This window comes from Callithrix jacchus, chromosome 15 (assembly GCF_049354715.1).
Source record: "Callithrix jacchus isolate 240 chromosome 15, calJac240_pri, whole genome shotgun sequence".
NCBI lineage: Eukaryota > Metazoa > Chordata > Mammalia > Primates > Cebidae > Callithrix > Callithrix jacchus.
The window spans coordinates 88,696,413-88,711,268 of NC_133516.1; the positions used below are offsets into that span (position 1 = coordinate 88,696,413).

The 14,856-nt window shown below is 40.5% G+C and overlaps 1 protein-coding gene across 1 annotated transcript in view; it reads left to right on the forward strand.

The window, feature by feature from the left end:
* The window catches only part of CCDC191 (coiled-coil domain containing 191), a 95,064-nt gene extending 80,440 nt beyond the window's left edge, over positions 1–14,624 (forward strand). The window contains exon 17 of the mRNA XM_054246076.2: positions 13,420–14,624. Coding sequence (XP_054102051.2) covers positions 13,420–13,606 — 187 coding nt within the window. The 3' untranslated portion in view covers positions 13,607–14,624. The remainder of the gene's footprint in view (positions 1–13,419) is intronic.
* Positions 14,625–14,856: the final 232 nt, after the last annotated feature.

Genomic DNA, 14,856 nt, shown 5'->3' on the forward strand with positions numbered 1-14,856 from the left:
TTTACCAAATACTTACTGTGTTACCTATGTACTAAGCACTGTGATATACTGAGAACACAGTAATGAGCAAGACATGGTGCTTCCATTCTGTTAGGAAGCACAGGCAATAACATTTAAACAGTAAATTATACATTTTTAGAGAGTCTTAAGTGCTGTGAAATAGGGCAGCTTAATGGATAGACAGTGATGATGCAATTAGGGTTAGGGAGGTGACATTAAGCAGAGAGCTAAATGATGAGATCAGGTTTCCTGAAAGCTCTGATGCAGAAGTGAGCTTTGTCTGAGGAACATTATAGAAGGCCAGTGGGGCCAGAACATGGTGAACAAAAAGCAAAGAAGGAAGAGATGAAATTACAGCATTGCTTTAATACCAAGTAGACACAGGCTGAGAATTTATTTCTTCTTGATTTCATGGATTCCTCCATTGATTTCATTACTTCAAATCCTAAATAGGACTACTATGTTACCATTTTATTTTATAGTTTAGAAATGAGGTTGGGTGCGATGGCTGAAGCCTGTAATCCCAGCACTTTGGGAGGCTGAGGTGGGTAGATTCTTTGAGGCCAGAGTTTGAGACCAGCCTGGGCAGCATGGTAAGAAACCACATCTCTACTAAAAATACAAAAATTAGCTGAGCATGGTGGTACACACCTTCAATCTCAGCTACTTGGGAAGCTGAGGCATGAGAATTCTTTGAACCCAGGAGGTGGAGGTCACAGTGAGCCGAGATCCTACTACTGCACTCCAGCCTGGCAAAAGAGGAAGACTCTGTTTTGGAGGGGAGGGGAGCAGGAAAGGAAATTAGAAAAATTGGGAGGAAATTGATGCAGCAAGAAGAGAATGTTTTAGAGTAAAAAACCTAATTTGGAATTGAAGGAGCAACCATTTGTTATTTGTATACTTTGGGCAATTCACCTACCTGCTTGTTGCTTGTTTCCTTGCCTGAAAATGGAAATAACATCATCTCCCCACACCCAAGTTATTACTGCTATCAGATGGGAAAGATGATATCTCCCCATACCCATGTTATTACTGCTATTACATGGGACAGTTTGTGAAAAGCCCTAAATGAGTCTCTCCGCCTGTATATACTGGCTGAGAAAGAGAAAGAAAGTGAGAGGCGATCCAAGATGGCCAAATAGGAGCAGCTCTGGATTGCGTCTCCCAGCGAGCGCATAGAGGGTGAGTGGTTGCTGCATTTTCAGATGAATTTTTCTTGCCCACAGACCAGGAGATTCCCCGGGTGGAGGACTGCCACGGGTCCTCAGCGCGGCTGGTTCAGCCGGTGGGGAGACTCTCCACTCAAAAAACTCACACATCCGGGCGCCATTTCAGCTGGCAACTGGAGCGCCTGAGAGACAGTCATCCGTTCAACTAATAAAAAGGGGACTGAAATAGGGAGCCAGGCCAAGAGATTCCCAGGCAAAAAAGCACCTCCAGCACAGCCAGCGCACTGGGTCTTTGCACAAAATCACACAAATCCGGGCATTTTTTCAACTGGCAACTGGAATACCTGGGAGACACAGTCACCCGTTCAACTGAACAAAAGGAGACTGAAACAGGAAGCCAGGCCAGGAGATTCCTAGGCAAAAAAGCACCACAAGCCCTGCACTGTTTCAGCTGGCACAGTGGGTCTTGGCACAAGAACTCACACAAATCCAGGCGCCATTTCAACTGGTGTTGGGAACACCTGGAAGACAGAGTCATCTGTTCAACTGAAAAAAAAAAAAAAAAAAAAAAAAAAACCGGGTCAGAGGCAGGGAGCCAGGAGAGCAGGTACAGCCAGACACACCCACACAAAGACCAGCAATCTGAAATGCTCTGGATTGAGAGTTTCACAGAAAGCACAGCTGCATCCGGATGGTCCAGCTCAGTGAGGTAGGGGCATCCACCATTACTAAAGCTGTCCAACACTACCAAGGTAGTTCGCCATTACTGACATGGTCTGCCAATGCCGAGGCGGTCCGCCATTACAGAGAAAGTCTGCCATTACAGAAGCGGGCCACCATTGCCGAGGCAGTTCTAACTATAACCCTATAAACAGGACTGCAGGGAAGTACACATGGCAGCTGGGCGGAGCCCACAGCAGATCAGCAACGGCTCTGCTGGCAGACTGTGACTAGGCTGCCTCCTTGCTGGGCAGGGCATCCCTGAAAAAAGGCAGCAGCACGACAGAAACTTATAAAGCCCTACTTTCCCAGGACAACACCTGGGGGGAAAAAAGCCTATGAGTTCTGCTGCAGCAGACTTAAGGGTACCTGCCCAGTGGCTCTGAATGGAACAACAGAGCACACAGCTCATCACTTCAGCTCCTAGAAAGGTCAGATTGTCTCCCCAAGCAGCTCCCAATCCGCATATATAAAAAGAGCCACTGCATAAAGGAGAGCTCGGACTGACATCCTTCTGGGACAAAGATAGCAGAAGAAGAAACTGGCAGCAACCCTCATTGTTCTGCAGCCACTGCAGGTGAGCACCAGGCAAGCGGATCTGGATTGCACCTCCAGCAGTCCTACAGCAGAGTGGCCTGACTGTTAGAAGGAAAACTAAGAAACAGAAATAACTTCAGAATCAATAAACAGGACATCCACTCAGATACCCCACATGAGAGTCACCAACTACAAAGACCACAGGTAAATAAATCGACAAAGATGGGAGGAAACCAGCACATCAAGGATGAAAATACCCAACACCAGAACACCTCTCCTCCTCCAAGGGATCACAACTCCTCACCAGCAAGGGAACAAGGCTGGATGGAGAATGAGTTGATGCATTGACAGAAACAGGCTTCAGAAGGTGGGTAATAAGAAACTTCTCTGAGCTAAAAGAGCATGTTCTAACCCAATGCAAAGAAACTAAGAACCTTGAAAAAGGGTTTGATGAAATGCTAATGAGAATAAACAGCTTAGAGAGGAACATAAATGAATCGATGGAGCTGAAAAACACAACATGAGAACTTTGTGAAGCATACAAAAGTTTCAACAGCCAAATTGACCAAGCAGAAGACAGGATATCAGAGGTTGAAGATCAACTCAATGAAATAGACAAGAAGACAAGATTAGAGAAAAAAGTAAAAAGAAATGAACAAAGCCTCCAAGAAATATAGGATTATGTGAAAAGACCTAATCTGTGTTTGACAGGTGTACCTGAATGTGACGGAGACAATGAATCCAAGCTGGAAAACACTCTTCAGGATATTATCCAGGGAAACTTCCTCAGCCAAGCAAGGCAGGCCAATACTCAAGTGCAGGAAATACAGAGAACACCACAAAGATATTCCTAGAGAAGAACAAACCCAAGGTATAATATCGTCAGATTCACTAGGTTGAAATGAAGAAGAAAATGCTAAGGGAAGCCAGAGAGAAACATTGGGTTACCTGCAAAGGGAAGCCCATCAGATGCACAGCGGATCTCTCAGCAGAAACCCTACAAGCCAGAAGAGAGTGGGGGCGAATATTCAACATACTTAAAGAACTTTCAAATTAGGTTTCATATCCAGCCAAACTAAGTTTCATAAGTGAAGGAGAAATAAAATCCTTTACAAACAAGCAATTACTCGGAGATTTCATCACCACCAGGCCTGCTTTACTGCCCAAAGTAATCTATAGATTCAATGCTATCCCCATTAAACTACCAATGACCTTCTTCACAGAACTGGAAAAAACCATCTTAAAATTCATATAAAACCAAAAGGGAGCCTGCATAGGCAAATCAATTCTAAGCAAAAAGAACAAAGCTGGAGGCATCACACTACCTGACTTCAAACTATACTACAAGGCTACAGTAATCAAAACAGCATGGTACTGGTATCAAAACAGAGATATAGACCAATGGAACAGAACAGAGGCCTTGGAGGCAACTCCACACATCTACAACCATCCGATCTTTGACAACCTCACAAAAACAAGCAATGGGGGAAGGATTCCCTGTTTAATAAATGGTGTTGGGAAAACTGGCTAGCCACATGCAGAAAGCAGAAACTGGACCCCTTCCTGACACCTTACACTAAAATTAACTCCAGATGGATTAAAGACTTAAACATAAGCCCCAACACCATGAAAACCCTAGAAGAAAATCTAGGCAAAACCATTCAGGACATAGGCATAGGCAAGGACTTCATGACTAAAACACCAAAAGCAATGGCAACAAAAGCCAAAACAGACAAATGAGATCTAATTAACTCCAGAACTTCTGCACAGCAAAAGAAACAATCATCATAGTGAATCAGCAACCAACAGAATGGTAAAAAATTTTTGCAATCTACCCATCTCACAAAGGGCTAATATCCAGAATCTACAAAGAACTAAAACAGATTTACAAGAAAAAAAAAGCCCATTCAAAAATGAGTGAACGATATGAACAGACACTTTACAAAAGAAGACCATATATGAGGCCAACAAACATGAAAAAATGCTCATTACTGGTCATTAGAGAAATGCAAATCAAAACTACATTGAGATACCATCTCACACCAGTTAGAATGGCGATCATTAAAAAGCCTGGATACAACAGATGCTGGAGAGGATGTGGAGAAACAGGAATACTTTTACACTGTTGGTGGGAGTGTAAATTAGTTCAACCATTGTGGAAGACAGTGTGGCAATTCCTCAAGCACCTAGAAATAGAAATTCCATTTGACCCAGCAATCTGATTACTGAGTATATATCCAAAGGACTATAAATTGTGCTATTATAAGGACATATGCACATGAATGTTCATTGCAGCACTGTTTACAATAGCAAAGACTTGGAATCAACCCAAATGCCCATCGACGATAGATTGGACAGGGAAAATGTGGCACATATACACCATGGAATACTGTGCAGCCATCAAAAACAATGAGTTCGTGTCCTTTGTAGGGACATGGATGAACCTGGAAACCATAATTGTCAGCAAACTGACACAGAACAGAAAATCCAGCACTCCATGTTCTCACTCATAGGCGGGTATTGAACAATCAGAACACATGGATACAGGGAGGGGAGCATCACACAGCTGGGTCTGGAGTAGGGAACTAGGTGAGGGACAGCTGGGGGTGGGGAGCTAGGGAGGGATAATATGGGGAGAAATGCCAGATAAAGGTGATGGGGAGGAAGGCAGCAAACCACATTGCCATGTATGTACCTGTGAAACTATCTTGCATGTTCTTCACATGTACCCCAAAACCTAAAACACAATAAAATACATATATATTTTTAAAGTTACAAAACAGCAAACAAGGAAAACAAAATTGCCATAGATGTCCTTAGGTATCAACAACTGAATATAAATGGGCTCAGTTCTCCAATTAAAAGACATAGAGTGGCTGAATGGATAAAAATCAAGACCGAACTATATGCTTCCTATGAGACACCTACTTCAACTATAAAGACATACAAAGACTGAAAGAGATAGAAAAAGACATCCCAAGCAAGTGGAAACCAAAACCACAGCAGGAATAGCTATACTTACATCAGATAAAACTGACTACAAGTCAAAGACTGTAAAGATAAATAAAGAAGGTCATATATAATGATAAAAGGGCCAATTCAGCAAGAGGCTTTAACAGTTTTAAATAATCTATGCACTCTGCATTAAGCACCCAAGTACATAAAGCAAACAATAAAGGAAGAGATAACTGCAATGCAGTAATAATAGGGGATTTCAACACCCTACTTTCAGTAGTGGACAAAGTATCCAGGAAGAAAACCAACAAAGAAAGATGAAAGTCAAACCAGAAACTAGGCCAGATAGGTCTGAGAAAGAACATTGTACCCAACTGTTGCAGAATACACATTCTTTTTATCAGCACATGGAACATCCTTCATAATAAGACCATATCTTAGGCTACAAAACAACTCTCAACAAATTCAAAAAGCAGAAATCATACCAAATATCTTTTCTGACCACAATGGAATAAAATTAGGAATCAATAAGAGGAACTTTAGAAACTACCCAGATACAAGGAAATTAAATAACATGCTCCTGAACAAGCAGTGGGTCAAAGAAGAAATTAAGAAAAAATTTAAAAATTTCTTGCAACAAATGAAAATGCAAATAGCATAGATCAAAATCTATGGGTTATAGTAAAAACAGTAACTTCTTTTAAGAGAGATGTTTATAGCAGTAAACACATCAAAAAAGTTGAAAGATTTCAAAAAAATAAGTTAACTCTGCATCTCAGGGGAATATAGAAAAGCAAGAACAAAGCAAACCTCAAATTACTAAGAAGAAAGTATATAACCAAAGTCTAGGCAGAAATAAATGAAATGGAAACTTAGGAGACTCAAAATCAGAAATGAAAAAGGAGACATAAGAACTGAGAAATAAAAAATACAAAGAATCACTAGAGACTATTACGAACACCTATATATCAATAAACTGGAAAACCTAGAAGAAACTGGTATGTTCCTGGACACATACAACCTACCAAGATTGAAATATGAAGAAACAGAAAACCTCAACAAACCACTACTGAATAATGAGATTGAAGCTGTAATAAAATATCTGGCATCAAAGCCCAGGACCTGATGGCTTCACTGATAAATTCTACCAAACATTTAAAGAAGAACCAACACTAATTCTACTCAATTTCTTCAAAAAAAAAAAAAAAAAAGGAGAGGAGGGAATACTTCCATACTTATTCTATGAGGACAGCATTAGCCTGATACCAGAACCAAACAAGGACACAATAAAAAAAAAAAAAAAAAAAACCAAAACCTACATATCCGTGATGGACATAGATGTAAAATCTTCAACCAAATACCAGCAAACCAAATTCAGTAACATGTTGAAAAGATCATTCACCATGATCAAGTGGGATTCATCCCAGGGATGGTTCAACTTATGCAAATCAGTAAATACGATTCATCACATTAACAGAACCAATTACAAAAACCATATAATTATTTCAAGAGATGTCCAAAAAGACGTTCAATGAAATTCAACATCCTAGCCAGGACCACAATGCCCACTTTAAGTACTTTTATTCAATATAATACCACAAGTCCTTGCCAGAGCAGATAGACAAGGGACAAAAATAAAGGGCATCCAGGCTAGATGTGATGGCTCCTGGCTATAATCCTAAGGCTTTGGGAGGCCAGTGTGGAAGGATCACTCGAGGCCAAGAGTTCAAGAGTTTAAGACCAGTCTGAGTGACAGAGTAAAACTCTGTCTTTAAAAAAAAAGGCGGTGTGAGGGGGCTTTTTTTCCAGCTGGAACCATGGAGGGTGTAGAAGAAGAAGAATATTCCTGCCAGAAACCCTTAAGAAAAAGTGTAGGAATTTGGCAGAGCTGAAGATCAAGCGCCTGAGAAAGAAGTTGGCCCAAAAGATGCTTCAAAAGGCAAGGAGGAAGCTTATCTACGAAAAAGCAAGCACTAACACAAGGAATATTGGCAGATGTACAGAACTGAAATACGAATGGTGAGGATGGCAAGAAAAGCTGGCAACTTCTGTACACCTGCAGAATTCAAACTGGCGTTTGTCATCAGGATGAGAGGTATCAATGGTGTGAGCCCAAAGGTCCAAAAGGTATTGCAGCTTCTTTGCCTTTATCAAATCTTCAATGGAACCTTTGTGAAGCTGAACAAGGCTTCAGTTAACATGCTGAGGATTGTAGAGCCATATATTGTATGAGATTACCCAAATCTGAAGTCAGTAAATGAACTACTCTACCAGGGTGGTTATGGCAAAATCAGTGAGAAGTGAATTGGTTTGACAGATAACCCTTTGATTGCTCGAACTCCTGGTACATATGGCATCACCTGCATGGAGGATGTGATTCATGAGATCTATACTATTGGAAACCACTTCAAAGAAGCAAATAACTTCCTGTGGCCCTTCAGATTATCTTCTCCAGGAGGCAGAATGAAGAAAAAGACCATCCATTTTGTAGAAGGTAAAGATGCTGGCAACAGGGAGGACCAGATCAACAGGCTTATTAGTGGAATGAACTAAGGGTGTCTATCATGATTATTTTCCTAAGCTGGTCAGTTAATAAACAGCACCTCATCTCAAATTGGAAGAATAAAAAAAGTATCCAAATCCAAAAGGAATAAGCCAAATTAGCCTTGTTCACAGATGACATGATCTTATACTTAGAAAAACCTAAAGACTCCACCCAAAAAAAGTTAGATCTAACAAATGCAGTAAAGTTGAAGAATACAAAATCAACATGCAAAAATCAGTAGCATTTATTAATATATACAACAGTGAACAATCTTTAAAAGAAATCAAGAGAACAATCCCCCTTTTACTAGCTACAAGGAAAACAAAATACCCGGGAACCAATTTAACCAAAGAAGTGAAAGAGCTATTTAAGAAAACTATAAACCACTGAGGAAAGAAATTGAAGAAGACACAAACATATAGAAAGATATGCCATGCTCATGTACTGGAGGACTTCACTGTTAAAATGCCAATACTACCCAAAGCAGCTTACAGATTCAATGCAATCTCTATCAAAATACCAATGATATTCTTCATAGAAATAGAAAAAAATATTCCTAATATTAATATGGAACCACAGAAGACTCTAAATAGCCAAAGCAACACTCAGCAAAAAGAAGAAGGCTCCAGGCATCACACTACCTGACTTCAAAATTTACTACACTCTTTCCCATCTTGCAAGATGGCGGGTGAAAGAGTTGAGAAGCCAGACACTAAAGAGAAGAAACCCGAAGCCAAGAAGGCTGATGCTGGTGGCAAGGTGAAAAAGGGTAACCTCAAGGCTAAAAAGCCCAAGGGGAAGCCCCACTGCAGCCACAATCCTGTCCTTGTCAGAGGAATTAGCAGGTATTCCCAATCTGCCATGTATTCCAGAAAGGCCATTTACAAGAGGAAGTACTCAGCCGCTAAATCCAAAGTTGAAAGAAAAAGGAGAATGTTCTTGGAACCATCACAAAGTTGGTGGTGACAAGAATGGCAGTACCCTGGTGGTTAAACTTTGCAAAATGCCTAGATATTATCTGACTGAAGATGTGCCTCGAAAGCTGTTGAGCTGTGGCAAAAAACCTTCAGTCAGCACATGAGACAAACTGCAAGCCAGCATTACCCCTGGGACCATTCTGATCATTCTCATTGGATGCCAAAGGGGCAAGAGGGTGGTTTTCCTGAAGCAGCTGGCTCGTGGCTTGTTACTTGTGACTGGACCTCTGGTCCTCAATCAAGTTCCTCTACAAAGAGCACACCAGAAATGTGTCATTGCTACCTCAACCAGAATTTATATCAGCAATGTAAAAACCCCAAAAGAGCTTACTGATGCTTACTTGAGGAAGAAGCAGCTGTGGAAGCCCAGACACCAGAAAGATGAGATATTCAACACAGAAAAAGAGAAATATGAGATTACAGAGCAGTGCAAGATTGATCAGAAAGCTGTGAACTCACAAATTTTATCAAAAATCAAAGCTATTCTTCAGCTCCAAGGCTACCTGTGATGTGTCTGCCCTGATGAATGGAATTTATCCTCACAAATTGGTGTTCTAAATGTTTTATAAGAACCTAATTAAATGACTACCTTAAAAGAAATTACTACAAAGCTATAATAACCACAACAGCTTGTTGCCGGCATAAAAACAGACAATGAAATAGAATAGAGAACCCAGATTTAAATCCACACATTTACAACCAACTCATCTTTGACAAAAGTGCCAAGAACACTTTTGGCAAAGATAAAATGGGGAAAGGACAATCTTTCAATAAATGGTACTGGAAAAACAGGGTAACTACATACAGATGAAATGAGACCCCTTTCTCACCATACACAAAAATCAAATTCAAATAGATTACAGATTTAAAATCTAAGTCCAGAAACTACTACTAGAAAACATTGATAAAATGCTCCAGGCCATTGGTCTAGGCAGACTTTTTGTGTAAGATCTCAAAAGCACAGGTAACCAAAGCAAAAATAGAGAACTGGGATTACATTAAGCTGAAAAGCTTCTGCACAGCAAAGGAAACAATCAAGTGAAGAGATAACCAACAGAAAGGGAGAGAGTATTTGCAAACTGGATAGCTGGATGTTTGTCCCCTACACCTCATGTTGAAATCTGACTCTCAATGTTGGATGGAAGTGGAGTCTCATGGGAGGTATTTGGATCATGGAGATGGATTGCTCAACAAATGGCTTAATGCCATCCTCTGTAAATGAGTGCATTCTCACTCTATTAGTTCCTCTAAGAACTGGTTGTTAAAAAGAGCCTGGGACCTCCCTCCCCCTTTCTTTGCTTTTCTCTCTTGCCAGGTGATCTCCGCATATGATAGCTTCCCTTCTCCTTCCACCATGAATGGAAACAACGTGAAGTCCTCACTAGAAACAGATGCTAGTTGCATGCTACTTGCACAGCCTGCAAAAGTGCAAGCCAAATAAACTTTTTAAATAAATTACCCAGCCTCAGGTATTCCTTTATAGCAACACAAATGGACTAAAATGCCATCTGACAAGGGATTAAGAACCAGAATATGTAGGGAACTCAAACAACTCAATAGCAAAAAAAAACTGATTTTTAAATAAGCACAGTTATTATAGTGGCTCACGCCTATAATCCCAGCACTTTGGGAGGCCAAGGTTGGTAAACTTTTTGAGTCAAGGAGTTCAAGACCAGCCTGGGAAAGATGGCAAAACCCCATCTCTACCAAAAAACAAAAAAAATTAGTACGGAGTCCTGACATGCGCCTGTAGTCCCAGCTACTTGGAAGGCTGAGGTGTAAAGGATCACTTGAGGCAAAGGTAGAAGTGAGCCAACATCACACCACTACAGTCTAGCCTGGGCAACAAAATGTTGCCCTGTCTCCAAAAGAAAAGAAAAAAGAAAAAAAGGTGGGGGAAGATCTAAGTAGACATTTCTCAGAAGACACACAAATGGCCAAAAAGTCTATGAAAAAATGTTCAACATCACTTATCATCAGAGAAATCCAAATCAAAACCACAATGCGTTATCATCTTACAGCAGTGAAGATATGGAGAAAGGGAAACGCTCATACACTGTTGGTGGGAATGTAAATTAGTACAGCCACTATGGAAAACAGGATGGAGGTTCCTGAAAAAACTAAATTAGAACTACCATATGATCTAGCAATTCCACTAATGGGTACATCTCCAAAAGAAAGGAAATCAAGATATCAGAGATACTTGCATGCCCATGTTTATTATGGCACTGTTCACAATAGCCAAAATATGGAATCAGCCTAAGCACCCGTCAGTGGATAAATGCACAAAGAAAATGTGTACACACTACGAATGATGACTCAGTAATGAAAAATGATTAAATCCTGTCATTTGCAACAACATGGATAGAACTGAAGGTCACCACGTTAAGTGAAACAAGTACAGAAAGACAAATGCTACATGTTCTTACTCATGTGGGAGAGCTAAAAACGTGAATCTCATGAACACAGAGAATAAATTGGTGGTTACCACAGGCTGGAAAGGGTAGAGAGGTTGGGATGGCGATGAAGAAATATAGTTAGAAGAAATAAGATCTAATGTTCAATAGATCAGTAGGGTTTAACTATAGTTAATAATAATCTATTGTATATTTCAAAATAGCCAGAAGAGAGTAACTTGAATGTCTCTTGGACTTCAATGGATACATTTTATACATTCAGTGGACTGAATGGATAAAAGCAAGCATGAAGCAAATCCATTCCTTGGAACTTTTTTTTATTTCTGAGACAGTGTCTCACTCTGTTACCCAGGCTAGAGTGCCGTGGCTTGATCTCAGCTCACTGTAACCTCCGTCTCCCAGGTTCAAGTGATTCTCGTGCCTCTGCCTCCCAAGTAGCTGGGATTACAGGTACCCGCCACCATACTGGGCTAATTTTTTGTATTTTTAGTAGAGATGGGGTTTCACCATGTTGGCCAGGCTGGTCTTGTACTCCTGACCTCAAATCAACCACCCAACTCTGTCTCCCAAAGTGCTGGGATTACAGGTGTGAGCCACTGCACCCAGCCACACCTTTTTTTTAAAGCAATACCTCCACCAATAAAAATTAACATTATCAAAAATACTACACAACCAACAGCCATAAAATTAATGAGGACTTATGTGCATTCTGGGACTTCCTCAGATGGTCAAGAGGCCAGAACAAATCCCATCTCTTCCTATAGTTGTGAAAATATAAACTTAACTACTCTACACCTTGTTTCAACACTAACTCCACACACCCACACTATGTCACGCTATTCTTGTTTCTTTGCCTTTACTTAGAATGTGCTCTCCTCTAGGAAAGCCTTTTCTTTGCCTGACAAAAATTCAGATCAGACATCTTCAAAAACATCTGCTGGTCACCACCAGATTGGGCGGTCCTCTGTGCTGCTCTCCACTGCTGTACTTTCTCACTGTATGGAAACTCTGGCCACCTGTTTCAGCCTCTCCTGAAGCAAACAGTACCTGGCTTACCTTGATGCCCCTAGTGTTCGGCTGTAGTGGACACTAATAAATCCTACAAGGCCATTGCATGCTTCCCTGTGACAGCAAAGACACTCGCTTTAACAAGAATCTTCCATACCATGTTTCCAGAACCTGACGTTAGGGTATATTTTTCTCATACCATGTTTCCAGAAATTGATGTTAGGGTGTTTTTTTCCTCAACTGATATTCAAGACTTGTTCTTTGTGGCTGCTGCTGTTGGAGGTGAGGTTACCAGCAGGCTTTTAAAACCTGTCTGTGCACTGAGGCCTCAATGCCTGTAACTTTGGCACATTCTGCATGCAATTCTCCATCATTTTTGCCTTGAGGGTTGGGGTTTCTGGATCCCTTGCCAGCATCACTAGTCCTGGCACAATATGTATGCTGTAATCAGACCAACTCAGGAGTGTGCCTCGTAGCTTGCCTTTCTGGAGGCCATTGGGTGGTCTGCTCAAATGTCACCTCCTCAGACAGTTTCCTTGACCACTCAATCAAAAATAAAAGTAACTGGTTAGGCACAGTGGCTCACAACTATAATCCCAGCACTTTGGGAGGCCGAGGCAGGCAGATCACTTGAGGCCAGGAGTTCAAGACCAGCCTGGCCAACATGGTGAAACCCTGTCTCCAATAAAATAAAAGAAATAAAAATAAATTAGCCAGGCATGATGGCAGGCACCTGTAATCCCAGCTACTTGTGAAGCTGAGGCACATGAATCACTTGAACCCAGGAGGCAGAGGTTGCAGTGAGCCAAGATTGCACCACTGCACTCTAGCCTGGGCGACATGGCAAGACTCTTGCCTCAAAAAATAAATAAAATACAAATAAAAATAACCTGCCAGTCACTATCACTCCCTTTTGTTGCTTTATTTTCTTCATAGCATTTCACACTGTCATAATCCCAATTGTGATTTCCACACCTTTTATATAGCATTTTATTAACATAAGAATTATTTTTATAAAGTTCTTAATGCACTATAGATTGAAAGTCAACTTTTTCTCAGCATTTCACTTTTCTCCTTTTTTATTTATAAAGGAGAATCCTCTGGATCACATTTCAGACATGGAAGAAGTTTGTAAAATTTATGAAAGAGGAAAGAGTAAGAGAAGAAAGGCGACAGCAACTTCGTAGGAAGGTAGCTGAAATCCTTCCAGACTTCCAGGCACCTGGAAGTGACTATGAGCTGTACCAGCAATCAGATACTTACTTGGTCCTTGAATAAGACAAGTCTTTGGTAAACCAATGAACCACTTTAGTGTAATACTTTGGATGGGAACCTCAACTGGTCTGCAATGTGTGTGTTAATCTCCACCCACCCACCCACCCACATACATATATACCTGGTTTATTCTCTGAGCTACTTCTTAGATCAAAGGAATTATTTTGAGAATTTTTATCCCCTTCTTTGACTTTTCCTGGACTGCTAGTCATTCACTATAGCATTTATCGCAGTGGGATCATCCAAAGGAACATTCTAGAGGTCCTCTGTTCAAATATATCCTACATATTTTTAGCATAGTAAACTTTAAAAAGGACGTGTTTGCCTGCCTGAGCCTGTGAAGACAAATGTGTCCATATAGCTTAACATGAGTTGCTGATAAATGTGACCTTAATTAAATATAAATAAAAAGTAGTGAGTACTTAGAAAAGGAAAGATCAAGGTGGTCAATCTTCTAGTATATTAGCATCAGTTACAGGCACCCTACCAGACCTTGTCCATTTTAACCAGCCCCAATGGCAGACCATGTATCAAGAGGTTATCTACACAGCTGCTGCAGAGGATAGTAGCTTATCCCGACTTCAGAGAAACTGAGGCACCAGAGATACTTCTCTTCAGTACACCTTGATAAGCATGAAGGAAATTCCAAAAGGTAATAAATGTATCATAACAGTCCAGCAATTCATTAAATGATCTGTTCACGCTCCCAACTGCAACTGAATAATACACTCAATTTGTCTTCCAGTACTCAGCTCAGTTTGATCTAGATATTGAGGTACCTATCTTGAATTCAAAGAATGTTTTCATCTTTAAGATGCTATAAAGACTGATAAAATGCTGTCTTCTGTGAATTGTCTTAGAGAATTACCTGCTGGGAAAATAATATTTCATTATAAAATACATGTTTAACAAATTCAAGTAGTCCATAAATGCATATGGTAAAATGAGAAGTCCTGAGGTGACTACTGTTAGTGGTGTACTGAAAATCTGAGTTGGCAAAATAAAACTATGGTGTTTTGAAGTGACTGCTGTTTTTGTCTCGTACTTCCTAGAAAGGATATCTAGCCACACCACCTGCTCCGTGACTTAGATCTTTGTATCATGGAGGATGCGTGGTGTGACAGAACACCTTGAACTGAACTTCATTTCTTCTATGATATGTCTGTTCCCACACAGCTTTTCCTTCATATGATTATGCAGTTGTCACACACGCAAAAAAAAAAACCTGTTTTTCTAGACTAACGGCCACTAAA